The sequence below is a fragment of the Entelurus aequoreus genome, linkage group LG08, assembly GCF_033978785.1.
Source record: "Entelurus aequoreus isolate RoL-2023_Sb linkage group LG08, RoL_Eaeq_v1.1, whole genome shotgun sequence".
In the NCBI taxonomy this organism is placed as follows: Eukaryota; Metazoa; Chordata; class Actinopteri; order Syngnathiformes; family Syngnathidae; genus Entelurus; species Entelurus aequoreus.
Window position 1 is genome coordinate 73327808 of NC_084738.1, and position 17411 is coordinate 73345218.

The following is a 17411-nucleotide window of genomic DNA, read 5'->3' on the forward strand; positions in this document are numbered from 1 at the left end:
TGCAGTGGTCCCCAACCTTTTTGTAGCTGCGGACCGGTCAACGCTTGAAAATTTGTCCCACGGACCGGTGTTGGGGGGGCGGGGGGGGGGGGTGTATTTAATTTTAAATTTTTTTTTTTTAAATTTTATTTATTTTTTTTTTTTTTTACATAAATAAATACAATCATGTGTGCTTACGGACTGTATCCCTGCAGACTGTATTGATATATATTGATATATAATGTATATATTGTGTTTTTTATGTTGATTTCATTAAAAATAAAATAAATAAATAAAATAAAATAATAATTTCTTGTGTGGCCCGGTACCGATTGGTACTTATTTACATTTTCGGTACAGTAAGAAAACAACAAAATATACATTTTTGGGGTTATTTATTTACATTTTCGGTACAGTAAGAAAACAACAAAATATACATTTTTGGGGTTATTTATTTACATTTTCGGTACAGTAAGAAAACAACAAAATATACATTTTTGGGGTTATTTATTTACCAAATTTGCAAAATCTTCCAGAAAAATATTTTTCTTCGTGTAATATTTGATGTGAAGTAATGGGAACCTTGGATAGGTCAATAATTCATAATAACATTGATTTTGATTCAATATTATGTTTTGAGCAATGACAGTTTGAAAGAAAGAAATATTCAAATATTAATCTTAGCTCCACCAATGACTGAATAAAAACAAAAAATAAATAAATAAAAAACAATATAAAAATAAATATGATTAAAAATGATTTTAAAGGGTAAAACCAATTAAAACAGTACATAGAAATCAAAATTTATAAAAAATAAATGAATTAAAAAAACTAACAAAAACAAAAACCAACAACTGTCTGTCACCAGCAGAAATCATTAAAAAACAAAATTCAGTTGACAATAAAAAGTCATTGACTATGACTTTAAAGCATAACCAAGCATGCATCACTATAGCTCTTGTCTCAAAGTAGGTGTACTGTCACCACCTGTCACATCACACCCTGACTTATTTGGACTTTTTTGCTGTTTTCCTGTGTGTAGTGTTTTACTTCTTGTCTTGCGCTCCTATTTTGATGACTTTTTCTCTTATTTTGGTATTTTCCTGTAGCAGTTTCATGTCTTCCTTTGAGCGATATTTCCCCGCATCTACTTTGTTTTAGCAATCAAGAATATTTCAGTTGTTTTTAATCCTTCTTTGTGGGGACATTGTTGATTGTCATGTCACGTACAGGATGTACATGGTCTCTGCTCCACAGTAAGTCTTTGCTGTCGTCCAGCATTCTGTTTTTGTTTGCTTTGTAGCCAGTTCAGTTTTAGTTTGGTTCTGCATCGCCTTCCCTAAGCTTCAATGCCTTTTCTTAGGGGCACTCACCTTTTGTTTATTCTTGGTTTAAGCGTTAGACACGAAACAATTCAATACAAATACACGTACTGTTACACCCCTAATCTTTATTACATTATTGGATATTAAATAACAAATATATGCAATTGCATGCAGTGCGTGTATTTTTTCCGTCAAAATGTAAAGAACCAATGAATTTAGTAAGAAAAGACTTCATAGACGCGTATTATTTGATTATTTCCAGGCTTTTGCGGGCCAAATAAAATGATGTGGCGGGCGGGCCTTGAGTTGGACACCAGTACAGGAGTTTATGCACGTGTTCATGTGCTCATTCATGTGTTCATGTGCTCATAAAATGATGTGAGTTGGGCACCAGTACAGGAGTCTATGCACGTGTTCATGTGCTCATTCATGTGTTCATGTGCTCATAAAATGATGTGAGTTGGACACCAGTACAGGAGTCTATGCACGTGTTCATGTGCTCATTCATGTGTTCATGTGCTCATAAAATGATGTGAGTTGGACACCAGTACAGGAGTTTATGCATGTGTTCATGTGCTCATTCATGTGTTCATGTGCTCATAAAATGATGTGAGTTGGACACCAGTACAGGAGTTTATTCATGTGTTCATGTGCTCATTCATGTGTTCATGTGCTCATAAAATGATGTGAGTTGGGCACCAGTACAGGAGTCTATGCACGTGTTCATGTGCTCATTCATGTGTTCATGTGCTCATAAAATGATGTGAGTTGGACACCAGTACAGGAGTCTATGCACGTGTTCATGTGCTCATTCATGTGTTCATGTGCTCATAAAATGATGTGAGTTGGACACCAGTACAGGAGTTTATGCATGTGTTCATGTGCTCATTCATGTGTTCATGTGCTCATAAAATGATGTGAGTTGGACACCAGTACAGGAGTTTATTCATGTGTTCATGTGCTCATTCATGTGTTCATGTGCTCATAAAATGATGTGAGTTGGACACCAGTACAGGAGTTTATGCACGTGTTCATGTGCTCATTCATGTGTTCATGTGCTCATAAAATGATGTGAGTTGGGCACCAGTACAGGAGTCTATGCACGTGTTCATGTGCTCATTCATGTGTTCATGTGCTCATAAAATGATGTGAGTTGGACACCAGTACAGGAGTCTATGCACGTGTTCATGTGCTCATTCATGTGTTCATGTGCTCATAAAATGATGTGAGTTGGACACCAGTACAGGAGTTTATGCATGTGTTCATGTGCTCATTCATGTGTTCATGTGCTCATAAAATGATGTGAGTTGGACACCAGTACAGGAGTTTATTCATGTGTTCATGTGCTCATTCATGTGTTCATGTGCTCATAAAATGATGTGATTTGGACACCAGTACAGGAGTCTATGCATGTGTTCATGTGCTCATTCATGTGTTCATGTGCTCATAAAATGATGTGATTTGGACACCAGTACAGGAGTCTATGCACGTGTTCATGTGCTCATTCATGTGTTCATGTGCTCATAAAATGATGTGAGTTGGACACCAGTACAGGAGTTTATGCATGTGTTCATGTGCTCATTCATGTGTTCATGTGCTCATAAAATGATGTGAGTTGGACACCAGTACAGGAGTTTATTCATGTGTTCATGTGCTCATTCATGTGTTCATGTGCTCATAAAATGATGTGAGTTGGACACCAGTACAGGAGTTTATGCACGTGTTCATGTGCTCATTCATGTGTTCATGTGCTCATAAAATGATGTGAGTTGGACACCAGTACAGGAGTCTATGCACGTGTTCATGTGCTCATTCATGTGTTCATGTGCTCATAAAATGATGTGAGTTGGACACCAGTACAGGAGTCTATGCACGTGTTCATGTGCTCATTCATGTGTTCATGTGCTCATAAAATGATGTGAGTTGGACACCAGTACAGGAGTCTATGCATGTGTTCATGTGCTCATTCATGTGTTCATGTGCTCATAAAATGATGTGAGTTGGACACCAGTACAGGAGTCTATGCATGTGTTCATGTGCTCATTCATGTGTTCATGTGCTCATAAAATGATGTGAGTTGGACACCAGTACAGGAGTTTATGCACGTGTTCATGTGCTCATTCATGTGTTCATGTGCTCATAAAATGATGTGAGTTGGACACCAGTACAGGAGTCTATGCACGTGTTCATGTGCTCATTCATGTGTTCATGTGCTCATAAAATGATGTGAGTTGGACACCAGTACAGGAGTCTATGCACGTGTTCATGTGCTCATTCATGTGTTCATGTGCTCATAAAATGATGTGAGTTGGACACCAGTACAGGAGTCTATGCATGTGTTCATGTGCTCATTCATGTGTTCATGTGCTCATAAAATGATGTGAGTTGGACACCAGTACAGGAGTCTATGCATGTGTTCATGTGCTCATTCATGTGTTCATGTGCTCATAAAATGATGTGAGTTGGACACCAGTACAGGAGTTTATTCATGTGTTCATGTGCTCATTCATGTGTTCATGTGCTCATAAAATGATGTGAGTTGGACACCAGTACAGGAGTTTATGCACGTGTTCATGTGCTCATTCATGTGTTCATGTGCTCATAAAATGATGTGAGTTGGACACCAGTACAGAAGTTTATGCATGTGTTCATGTGCTCATTCATGTGTTCATGTGCTCATAAAATGATGTGAGTTGGACACCAGTACAGGAGTTTATGCATGTGTTCATGTGCTCATTCATGTGTTCATGTGCTCATAAAATGATGTGAGTTGGACACCAGTACAGGAGTTTATGCATGTGTTCATGTGCTCATTCATGTGTTCATGTGCTCATAAAATGATGTGAGTTGGACACCAGTACAGGAGTTTATGCATGTGTTCATGTGCTCATTCATGTGTTCATGTGCTCATAAAATGATGTGAGTTGGACACCAGTACAGGAGTTTATGCATGTGTTCATGTGCTCATTCATGTGTTCATGTGCTCATAAAATGATGTGAGTTGGACACCAGTACAGGAGTTTATGCATGTGTTCATGTGCTCATTCATGTGTTCATGTGCTCATAAAATGATGTGAGTTGGACACCAGTACAGGAGTCTATGCATGTGTTCATGTGCTCATTCATGTGTTCATGTGCTCATAAAATGATGTGAGTTGGACACCAGTACAGGAGTTTATGCATGTGTTCATGTGCTCATTCATGTGTTCATGTGCTCATAAAATGATGTGAGTTGGACACCAGTACAGGAGTTTATGCATGTGTTCATGTGCTCATTCATGTGTTCATGTGCTCATAAAATGATGTGAGTTGGACACCAGTACAGGAGTTTATGCATGTGTTCATGTGCTCATTCATGTGTTCATGTGCTCATAAAATGATGTGAGTTGGACACCAGTACAGGAGTTTATGCATGTGTTCATGTGCTCATTCATGTGTTCATGTGCTCATAAAATGATGTGAGTTGGACACCAGTACAGGAGTTTATGCATGTGTTCATGTGCTCATTCATGTGTTCATGTGCTCATAAAATGATGTGAGTTGGACACCAGTACAGGAGTTTATGCATGTGTTCATGTGCTCATTCATGTGTTCATGTGCTCATAAAATGATGTGAGTTGGACACCAGTACAGGAGTCTATGCATGTGTTCATGTGCTCATTCATGTGTTCATGTGCTCATAAAATGATGTGAGTTGGACACCAGTACAGGAGTCTATGCACGTGTTCATGTGCTCATTCATGTGTTCATGTGCTCATAAAATGATGTGAGTTGGACACCAGTACAGGAGTCTATGCACGTGTTCATGTGCTCATTCATGTGTTCATGTGCTCATAAAATGATGTGAGTTGGACACCAGTACAGGAGTCTATGCACGTGTTCATGTGCTCATTCATGTGTTCATGTGCTCATAAAATGATGTGAGTTGGACACCAGTACAGGAGTCTATGCACGTGTTCATGTGCTCATTCATGTGTTCATGTGCTCATAAAATGATGTGAGTTGAACACCAGTACAGGAGTCTATGCAAGTGTTCATGTGCTCATTCATGTGTTCATGTGCTCATAAAATGATGTGAGTTGGACACCAGTACAGGAGTCTATGCAAGTGTTCATGTGCTCATTCATGTGTTCATGTGCTCATAAAATGATGTGAGTTGGACACCAGTACAGGAGTCTATGCACGTGTTCATGTGCTCATTCATGTGTTCATGTGCTCATAAAATGATGTGAGTTGGACACCAGTACAGGAGTTTATGCATGTGTTCATGTGCTCATTCATGTGTTCATGTGCTCATAAAATGATGTGAGTTGGACACCAGTACAGGAGTCTATGCATGTGTTCATGTGCTCATTCATGTGTTCATGTGCTCATAAAATGATGTGAGTTGGACACCAGTACAGGAGTCTATGCATGTGTTCATGTGCTCATTCATGTGTTCATGTGCTCATAAAATGATGTGAGTTGGACACCAGTACAGGAGTTTATGCATGTGTTCATGTGCTCATTCATGTGTTCATGTGCTCATAAAATGAAGTGAGTTGGACACCAGTACAGGAGTCTATGCATGTGTTCATGTGCTCATTCATGTGTTCATGTGCTCATAAAATGATGTGAGTTGGACGCCAGTACAGGAGTTTATGCATGTGTTCATGTGCTCATTCATGTGTTCATGTGCTCATAAAATGATGTGAGTTGGACACCAGTACAGGAGTTTATTCATGTGTTCATGTGTCCACACAGCCAGCAGTAGGTGATGTTTCAGTCATTAGTAGTGCTCCCTCTGTCCCTCCATCTGTGGTGACGCACTACCATGCGTCATGTCTCTGGCCCTGTGCCCGCCCATCCAAACACCCCGCTGGTGACCGCCAGTGCCAGGGAGATGGGGGGGGGGGCACAACTCCTTATCCTTTCATTTTTACCAAATAGTCTCAATTGTCTGGTCATTTTTCAAAAGAGAGGTTTTCAATGTAGTATGGGACCGAGACTTAAACCTAGTTTGTGCTTTTTTTTTTAGGACTGGGCGATATGACTGGAAACTGTATCACGATATTACCGTTTTATATCAATAATTGATATTTTTATGACCTATTGGACCAGGGAAAAACATGATTTCATGTAAACATTTTAATTTCAAATGTAACTTCCTGTGATTGTAATCCCTCAGCTGTCAAGGCAGGAAGGAAATGTCAACACAAACATGGAAAACACTCAAGCAAAGTCAACTAAATCACATTGAACACTTAACTATAATCTCTTAAAATGAAGTAAGAAATGCTTCATAAAGTGTAATAAAATAGTGTGAAAATGTAAACATAGAAACCTGAGAAGAAGTATTTTCTGCAGGTTTAGTGGCAGGAAGTAACGGCTGTGTAACATGAATTTGCCATGTTATTTTTATTGAACTATGGAAATTAATTTTTTGTTATGCAGTAATTATTTGTATTGTATTATTATTTTGATCAATATTGATAATTATTTAACATTTCTAGTAGAGATGTCCGATAATAAAAAGCCATAAAACATTTTTAAAAAAATTTGTATTACTTTATATCAACTTGAAGTTGATATAGAGATTTACTGTAAGCGTTAAATAAATTTAAAAAACTAATAATCTGACTTATTTTTAACATTTTAATGACAGACTAGAGATGCCCGATAATATCGGCCGATATATGCGTTAAAATGTAATATCGGAAATTATCGGTATCGTTTTTTTTATTATCGGTATCAGGTTTTTGTTTTTTTTAATTAAATCCACATAAAAAACACAAGATACACTTACAATTAGTGCACCAACCCAAAAAACCTCCCTCCCCCATTTACACTCATTCACACAAAAGTGTTGTTTCTTTCTGTTATTAATATTCTGCTTCCTACATTATATATCAATATATATCAATACAGTCTGCAAGGGATACAGTCCGTAAGCACACATGATTGTGCGTGCTGCTGCTCCACTAATAGTACTAACCTTTAACACTTCATTTTACTCATTTTCATTCATTACTAGTTTCTATGTAACTGTTTTTATATTGTTGTACTTTCTTTTTTATTCAAGAAAATGTTTTTAATTTATTTATCTTATTTTAGTAATTTTAAAAAAAAGTACCTTATCTTCACCATACCTGGTTGTCCAAATTAGGCATAATAATGTGTTAATACCTTTTTTGTCATAGATAAATGTGTTTTTTATATGGCAAACACAAACTATGCAATATATTTCAAAGTGTAATATTTGATGTGAAGGAATTAGGAGCCTTGAATATGTCAATAATTCATAACAATAATTTTGATTCATTATTATTTTTGAGCAGTGACAGTTTAAAAAAAATTATCACAGTAAATCATGAACGTGTTAAAAAATTAGTTATATTTTTTCCAGTTAAATCTCTAAATCAACATTCGATCTATTTGTCAATTATAATTTTTGTTTTATTTTCTTTTTTTTATTGCTATTTTTGTCATAAATAAATGTGTTTTTTATATGGCAGACACAAACTATGCATATTTTTTTAAATTAAATCCCTACATCAAATTCGGATATATTTGTCAATTATAATAATTTTTTTGTATGTTTTTTATTCTACTTTTTATTGCTATTTTTGTCTTTGAAAACTTTGTCTTTTATATGGCAAACACACAAAATATGCAATATTTTCCACAAAAAATAAAAAAATTCAAAGTGGAATATTTGAAGTAATTGTAGCTTTGAATATGTCAATAATTCATAACATTAATTTTGATTCATTATTATCTTTTGAGCAAAGACAGTTTTAAAGAAAAAAAATCCCACCAAAATTTGAGGGGATCCAAAAGAGCCCCACTCATAAACGTGTTAAAAATTAGTCATATTTTTTGAGTTAAATGTGTAGATCAACTTCAGATCTATTTGTCAATTATAATTTTATTTTTTTTATGTTTTTATTTTACTTTTTATTGCTATTTTTGTCATACAAAACTTTGTTTTTTATATGGCAAACACACACAAAATGCAATATTTTCCACCCCAAAAAAAATATTTCAAATTGTCATATGTGATGTGAAGTAATTGGATCCTGAATTATGTCAATAATTCATAACAATATTGTTTTTGATTTTTTATTATATTTGGAGGAATGACAGTAAAAAATTTTTTGGGGGGGATCCAAAAGTGTTAAAAATGTGTCATATTTTTTTCATCTCTAGATCAACTTCAGATCTATTTGTTGATTGTATCCATTTTTTATTTTATTTTTTAAATACCTTTTTTGTCATAGATAAATGTGTTTTTTATATGGCAGACACAAACTATGCATATTTTTTTTAATTAAATCCCTACATCAAGTTCGGGTATATTTGTCAATTATAATTATTTTTTTGTATGTTTTTTATTTTACTTTTTATTGCTATTTTTGTCATAGAAAACTTTGTTTTTTATATGGCAAACACACAAAATATGCAATATTTTCCACAAAAAAATAAATAAATTCAAAGTGGAATATTTGAAGTAATTGTAGCTTTGAATATGTCAATAATTCATAACATTAATTTGGATTCATTATTATCTTTTGAGCAAAGACAGTCTTAAAGAAAAAAAATCCCACCAAAATTTGAGGGGATCCAAAAGAGCCCCACTCATAAACGTGTTAAAAATTAGTCATATTTTTTGAGTTAAATGTGTAGATCAACTTCAGATCTATTTGTCAATTATAATTTTTAAAAAAAATGTTTTTATTTTACTTTTTATTGCTATTTTTGTCATAGAAAACTTTGTTTTTTATATGGCAAACACACACAATATGCAATATTTTCCACCAAAAAAAAAAAAATTCAAATTGTCAATTATGTCAATAATTCATAACAATATTGTTTTTGATTTTTTGTTATTTTTGGAGGAATGACAGTAAAAAAATTAAAAAAAAAATCCCACTAATTTTTTGGGGGATCCAAAAGTGTTAAAAATGTGTCATATTTTTTTCATCTCTAGATCAACTTCAGATCTATTTGTTGATTGTATCCATTTTTTATTTAATTTTTTTAATACCTTTTTTGTCATAGATAAAAGTGTTTTTTGTATGGCAAACACAAACTATGCAATATTTTACACACAAAAAAATATTTCAAAGTGTAATATTTGATGTGAAGGAATTAGGAGCCTTGAATATGTCAATAATTCATAACAATAATTTTGATTCATTATTATTTTTGAGCAGTGACAGTTTAAAAAAAAATGATCACACTAAATTTATTGTGGTTCCAAAAGGTTTCCCACTCATGAACGTGTTAAAAAAATTTGTTATATTTTTTCCAGTTAAATCTCTAAATCAACATCTGATCTATTTTTCAATTATAATTTTTGTTTTATTTTCTTTTTTTATTGCTATTTTTGTCATAAATAAATGTGTTTTTTATACGGCAGACACAAACTATGCATATTTTTTTAAATTAAATCCCTACATCAAATTCGGATATATTTGTCAATTATAATTATTTTTTTTGTATGTTTTTTATTTTACTTTTTATTGCTATTTTTGCCATAGAAAACTTTGTTTTTTATATGGCAAACACACAAAATATGCAATATTTTTCACAAAAAATAAAAAAAATCTAAAGTGGAATATTTGAAGTAATTGTAGCTTTGAATATGTCAATAATTCATAACATTAATTTTGATTCATTATTATCTTTTGAGCAAAGACAGTTTTAAAGAAAAAAAATCCCACCAAAATTTGAGGGGATCCAAAAGAGCCCCACTCATAAACGTGTTAAAAATTAGTCATATTTTTTGAGTTAAATGTGTAGATCAACTTCAGATCTATTTGTCAATTATAATTTTATTTTTTTTATGTTTTTATTTTACTTTTTATTGCTATTTTTGTCATACAAAACTTTGTTTTTTATATGGCAAACACACACAAAATGCAATATTTTCCACCCCAAAAAAAATATTTCAAATTGTCATATGTGATGTGAAGTAATTGGATCCTGAATTATGTCAATAATTCATAACAATATTGTTTTTGATTTTTTATTATATTTGGAGGAATGACAGTAAAAAAATTTTTGGGGGGGATCCAAAAGTGTTAAAAATGTGTCATATTTTTTTCATCTCTAGATCAACTTCAGATCTATTTGTTGATTGTATCCATTTTTTATTTTATTTTTTAAATACCTTTTTTGTCATAGATAAATGTGTTTTTTATATGGCAGACACAAACTATGCATATTTTTTTTAATTAAATCCCTACATCAAGTTCGGGTATATTTGTCAATTATAATTATTTTTTTGTAGGTTTTTTATTTTACTTTTTATTGCTATTTTTGTCATAGAAAACTTTGTTTTTTATATGGCAAACACACAAAATATGCAATATTTTCCACAAAAAAATAAATAAATTCAAAGTGGAATATTTGAAGTAATTGTAGCTTTGAATATGTCAATAATTCATAACATTAATTTGGATTCATTATTATCTTTTGAGCAAAGACAGTCTTAAAGAAAAAAAATCCCACCAAAATTTGAGGGGATCCAAAAGAGCCCCACTCATAAACGTGTTAAAAATTAGTCATATTTTTTTAGTTAAATGTGTAGATTAACTTCAGATCTATTTGTCAATTATATTTAAAAAAAAAAAAAGTTTTTATTTTACTTTTTATTGCTATTTTTGTCATAGAAAACTTTGTTTTTTTATATAGCAAACAAACACCATATGCAATATTTTCCACCAAAAAAAAATAATTCAAATTGTCATATGTGATGTGAAGTAATTGGATCCTGAATTATGTCAATAATTCATAACAATATTGTTTTTGAATTTTTATTATTTTTGGAGGAATGACAGTAAAAAAAATTTTTTGGGGGGGATCCAAAAGTGTTAAAAATGTGTCATATTTTTTTCCTCTCTAGATCAACTTCAGATCTATTTGTTGATTGTATCCATTTTTTATTTTATTTTTTTAATACCTTTTTTGTCATAGATAAATGTGTTTTTTATATGGCAAACACAAACTGCAATATTTTCCACACAAAAAAAAATATTTCAAAGTGTAATATTTGATGTGAAGGAATTAGGAGCCTTGAATATGTCAATAATTCATATCAATAATTTTGATTCATTATTATTTTTGAGCAGTGACAGTTTAAAAAAAGTTATCACACTAAATCATGAATGTGTTAAAAAATTAGTTATATTTTTTCCAGTTAAATCTCTAAATCAACATCCGATCTATTTGTCAATTATAATTTTTGTTTTCTTTTCTTTTTTTATTGCTATTTTTGTCATAAATAAATGTGTTTTTTTATATGGCAGACACAAACTATGCATATTTTTTAAAATTAAATCCCTACATCAAATTCGGATATATTTGTCAATTATGATTATTTTTAAGTATGTTTTTTATTTTACTTTTTATTGCTATTTTTGCCATAGAAAACTTTGTCTTTTATATGACAAACACACACAATATGCAATATTTTCCACCCAAAAAAAAATATTTCAAATTGTCATATGTGATGTGAAGTAATTGGATCCTGAATTATGTCAATAATTCATAACAATATTGTTTTTTTTTTATTATTATTTTTGGAGGAATGACAGTAAAACATTTTTTGGGGGGATCATAAAAGTGTTAAAAATGTGTCATATTTTTTTCATCTCTAGATCAACTTCAGATCTATTTGTTGATTGTATCCATTTTTTATTTTATTTTTTAATACCTTTTTTGTCATAGATAAATGTGTTTTTTATATGGCAAACACAAACTATGCAATATTTTACACAAAAAAAAATATTTCAAAGTGTAATATTTGATGTGAAGGACTTAGGAGCCTTGAATATGTCAATAATTCATAACAATAATTTTGATTCATTATTATTTTTGAGCAGTGACAGTTTAAAAAAAATATCACACTAAATTTATTGTGGTTCCAAAAGGTTTCCCACTCATGAACGTGTTAAAAAATTAGTTATATTTTTTCCAGTTAAATCTCTAAATCAACATCCGATCTATTTGTCAATTATAATTTTTGTTTTATTTTATTTTTTTATTGCTATTTTTGTCATAAATAAATGTGTTTTTTATATGGCAGACACAAACTATGCATATTTTTTGTAATTAAATCCCTAAATCAAATTCGGATATATTTGTCAATTATAATTATTTTTTTGTATGTTTTTTATTTTAATTTTTATTGCTATTTTTGCCATAGAAAACTTTGTCTTTTATATGGCAAACACACAAAATATGCAATATTTTCCACAAAAAAAAATATTTCAAAGTGGAAATTTAAAGTAATTGCAGCCTTGAATATGTCAATAATTCATAACATCATTATTATTTTCAAAGAAATAAAGCTTTGACCTCTTTTATTCCACTTTGTCATGTTTTTTCTTGTGTTGTTTTAATAGCATTTGTCAAATGTGCCCTTGAAAATGAGTTGTGGCCCCCGGGGCCGCACTTTGGACACCCCTGTTGTACCGCATGTAGACCACCTGTCCGCTAGGAGAGGCTCTTTACAATGAATACAGAGCACTTTAACCACAACATGGCATCATCTCGATGCCTTGGCGTGGCGCGGTGGAGGCGTGGGACGCCATCACGGCCGGCGACAGAGGCCACATTGTGTCACCGGGACCCGAGTTCTTGTGTCCTGGTCCAGTCAGAGGTCAAAGGTGGCGTTTGTCAGCCTGGCGTTGTGATTGGCCGACAAGAGAGCCATGTGAGCAGAACAATGGCCGCTTTCTACCCCCATAAAGACCTGATTGTCTTTGGAGGAGCCCACAAAAGTCATGTCTAAATGTCAGGCACAAACTCTAAATGTGTCAAAAAAAACTCTCTAAATGTGTCAAAAAAACTCTCTAAATGTGTAAAAAAAAACTCTCTAAATGTGTCAAAAAAACCCTCTAAATGTGTAAAAAAAAACTCTCTAAATGTGTCAAAAAAACTCTCTAAATGTGTAAAAAAAAACTCTCTAAATGTGTCAAAAAAACCTTCTAAATGTGTCAAAAAAACCTCTCTAAATGTGTCAAAAAAACTCTCTAAATGTGTCAAAAAAACTCTAAATGTGTCAAAAAAAACTCTCTAAATGTGTCAAAAAAACTCTAAATGTGTCAAAAAAACTCTAAATGTGTCAAAAAAAACTCTAAATGTGTCAAAAAAACTCTAAATGTGTCAAAAAACTCTCTAAATGTGTAAAAAAAACTCTCTAAATGTGTCAAAAAAACTCTAAATGTGTCAAAAAAAACTCTCTAAATGTGTCAAAAAAACTCTAAATGTGTAAAAAAAGACTCTCTAAATGTGTCAAAAAAAACTCTCTAAATGTGTCAAAAAAAACTCTCTAAATGTGTCAAAAAAAACTCTCTAAATGTGTCAAAAAAAACTCTCTAAATGTATCAAAAAAACTCGAAATGTGTCAAAAAAACTCTCTAAATGTGTCAACGTCAGGCAGAAACTCTCTAAATGTGTCAAAAAAACTCTCTAAATGTGTCAAAAAAACCTCTAAATGTGTCAAAAAAAACTCTCTAAATGTGTCAAAAAAACTCTCTAAATGTGTCAAAAAAACTCTAAATGTGTCAAAAAAACCTCTAAATGTGTCAAAAAAACTCTCTAAATGTGTCTAAATGTGTCAAAAAAACTCTAAATGTGTCAAAAAAAACTCTCTAAATGTGTCAAAAAAACTCTAAATGTGTCAAAAAAAACTCTAAATGTGTCAAAAAAACTCTAAATGTGTCAAAAAACTCTCTAAATGTGTAAAAAAAACTCTCTAAATGTGTCAAAAAAACTCTAAATGTGTCAAAAAAAACTCTCTAAATGTGTCAAAAAAACTCTAAATGTGTAAAAAAAAGACTCTCTAAATGTGTCAAAAAAAACTCTCTAAATGTGTCAAAAAAAACTCTCTAAATGTGTCAAAAAAAACTCTCTAAATGTGTCAAAAAAAACTCTCTAAATGTATCAAAAAAACTCGAAATGTGTCAAAAAAACTCTCTAAATGTGTCAACGTCAGGCAGAAACTCTCTAAATGTGTCAAAAAAACTCTCTAAATGTGTCAAAAAAACCTCTAAATGTGTCAAAAAAAACTCTCTAAATGTGTCAAAAAAACTCTCTAAATGTGTCAAAAAAACTCTAAATGTGTCAAAAAAACCTCTAAATGTGTCAAAAAAACTCTCTAAATGTGTCTAAATGTGTCAAAAAAACTCTAAATGTGTCAAAAAAAACTCAAAATGTGTAAAAAAAAAAACTCTCTAAATGTGTCAAAAAAACTCTAAATGTGTCAAAAAAACTCTCTAAATGTGTCAAAAAAACTCTAAATGTGTCAACGTCAGGCAGAAACTCTCTAAATGTGACAAAAAAACTCTCTAAATGTGTCAAAAAAACTCTCTAAATGTGTCAAAAAAAAACTCTCTAAATGTGTCAAAAAAACTCTCTAAATGTGTCAAAAAAAATTCTCTAAGTGTGTCAACGTCAGGCAGAAACTCTCTAGTCCAAGGGTCACCAACGCGGTGCCCGCGGGCACCAGGTAGCCCGTAAGGACCAGATGAGTAGCCCGCTGGCCTGTTCTAAAAATAGCTCAAATAGCAGCACTTACCAGTGAGCTGCCTCTATTTTTTAAATTGTATTTATTTACTAGCAAGCTGGTCTCGCTTTGCCCGACATTTTTAATTCTAAGAGAGACAAAACTCAAATAGAATTTGAAAATCCAAGAAAATATTTGAAAGACTTGGTCTTCACTTGTTTAAATAAATTCATTAATTTTTTTACTTTGCTTCTTATAACTTTCTGAAAGACAATTTTAGAGAAAAAATACAACCTTAAAAATGATTTTAGGATTTTTAAACACATATACCTTTTTACCTTTTAAATTCCTTCCTCTTCTTTCCTGACAATTTAAATCAATGTTCAAGTAATTTATTTTTTTTAATTGTAAAGAATAATAAATACATTTTAATTTAATTCTTCATTTTAGCTTCTGTTTTTTCGACGAAGAATATTTGTGAAATATTTCTTCAAACTTATTATGATTAAAATTCAAAAAATGTATTCTGGCAAATGTAGAAAATCTGTAGAATCAAATTTAAATCTTATTTCAAAGTCTTTTGAATTTTTTTAAAACATTTTTGTTCTGGAAAATCTAGAAGAAATAATGATTTGTCTTTGTTAGAAATATAGCTTGGTCCAATTTGTTATATATTCTAACAAAGTGCAGATTGGATTTTAACCTATTTAAAACATGTCATCAAAATTCTAAAATTAATCTTAATCAGGAAAAATGACTAATGATGTTCCATAAATTATTTTTTTAATTTTTTCAAAAAGATTCAAATTAGCTAGTTTTTCTCTTCTTTTTTTCGGTTGAATTTTGAATTTTAAAGAGTCGAAATTGAAGATAAACTATGTTTCAAAATTGAATTGTCATTTTTTTTTGGTGTTTTCTCCTCTTTTAAACCGTTCAATTAAGTGTGAATATCATTAATTATTAATAATAACATAGAGTTGAAGGTAAATTGAGCAAATTGGCTATTTCTGGCAATTTATTGAAGTGTGTATCAAACTGGTAGCCCTTCGCATGAATCACTACCCAAGAAGTAGCTCTTGCTTTCAAAAAGGTTGCTGACCCCTGCACTATAGTGACTTAGGGCTGAAAACTGTATCGCGATATCAGTGTTTCATGTCCATAGTTATTAAGAACCAGGAGTGTGTGTGTGTGTGTGTGTGTGTGTGTGTGTGTGTGTGTGCGTGTGTGTGTGTGTGTGTGTGTGTGTGTGTGTGTGTGTGTGTGTGTGTGCGTGTGTGTGTGTGTGTGTGTGTGTGTGTGTGTGTGTGTGTGTGTGTGTGTGTGTGTGTGTGTGTGTGTGTGTATGTGCAGCCTGCTGGGGGTCCCGAGGGGCCACATGGTGTTGCTGCCAACCAGGCGTGGTCTCACCGCTCACTGCTCACTCTCCTTCTTCCTGTGCACAGATGGAGGGAGTGAGGACCTGGCAGACCCCCGCTCACCTGCTTTAGACCCTCACCTGAGCCACTTTGGCCAAGGTAAGCACACCTCTAGACCCTCACCTGAGCCACTTTGGCCAAGGTAAGCACACCTTTGGAGCGACACTTTCTGTGGATGTTTATCAGCGGCAGGAATGTTGTTAGAGGAGAGGAAGTCTTTTAGCTAATGACCTCCATCCTCCTCCACCTAATGACCTCCATCCTCCTCCACCCTTATTTACACTTTAACTAGCATGTATGCTAATAATATCCAACTATATACACTTTTAACTAACATGTATGCTAATAATATCCAACTATTTACACTTTTAACTAGCATGTATGCTAATAATACCCAACTATTTACACTTTAACTAGCATGTATGCTAATAATATCCAACTATTTACACTTTAACTAGCATGTATGCTAATAATATCCAACTATTTACACTTTAACTAGCATGTATGCTAATAATATCCAACTATATACACTTTTAACTAGCATGTATGCTAATAATATCCAACTATTTACACTTTTAACTAGCATGTATGCTAATAATATCCAACTATTTACACTTTTAACTAGCATGTATGCTAATAATATCCAACTATTTACACTTTTAACTAGCATGTATGCTAAGAAAGCACTTTTAACAACATGTATGCTAATAATATCCAACTATTTACACTTTTAACTAGCATGTATGCTAAGAAAGCACTTTTAACTAGCATGTATGCTAATAATATCCAACTATTTACACTTTTAACTAGCATGTATGCTAATAATACCCAACTATTTACACTTTAACTAGCATGTATGCTAATAATATCCAACTATTTACACTTTAACTAGCATGTATGCTAATAATATCCAACTATTTACACTTTAACTAGCATGTATGCTAATAATATCCAACTATATACACTTTTAACTAGCATGTATGCTAATAATATCCAACTATTTACACTTTTAACTAGCATGTATGCTAATAATATCCAACTATTTACACTTTTAACTAGCATGTATGCTAATAATATCCAACTATTTACACTTTTAACTAGCATGTATGCTAAGAAAGCACTTTTAACAACATGTATGCTAATAATATCCAACTATTTACACTTTTAACTAGCATGTATGCTAAGAAAGCACTTTTA

The 17411-nt window shown here is 32.1% G+C and overlaps 1 protein-coding gene across 3 annotated transcripts in view; it reads left to right on the forward strand.

Annotated features, from left to right (window-relative positions):
- The window catches only part of LOC133656290 (protein TANC2-like), a 255231-nt gene that overhangs the window by 98734 nt on the left and 139086 nt on the right, over window positions 1–17411 (forward strand). For 2 of the 3 annotated variants that reach the window (XM_062057293.1, XM_062057294.1), the window contains exon 1: window positions 16109–16313. In XM_062057293.1, the coding sequence (XP_061913277.1) occupies window positions 16142–16313 (172 nt within the window). In that variant the 5' untranslated portion in view covers window positions 16109–16141. Of the gene's footprint in view, window positions 1–16108; window positions 16314–17411 lie in introns of those variants that run through there. The other variant, XM_062057295.1, reaches the window with a different exon arrangement.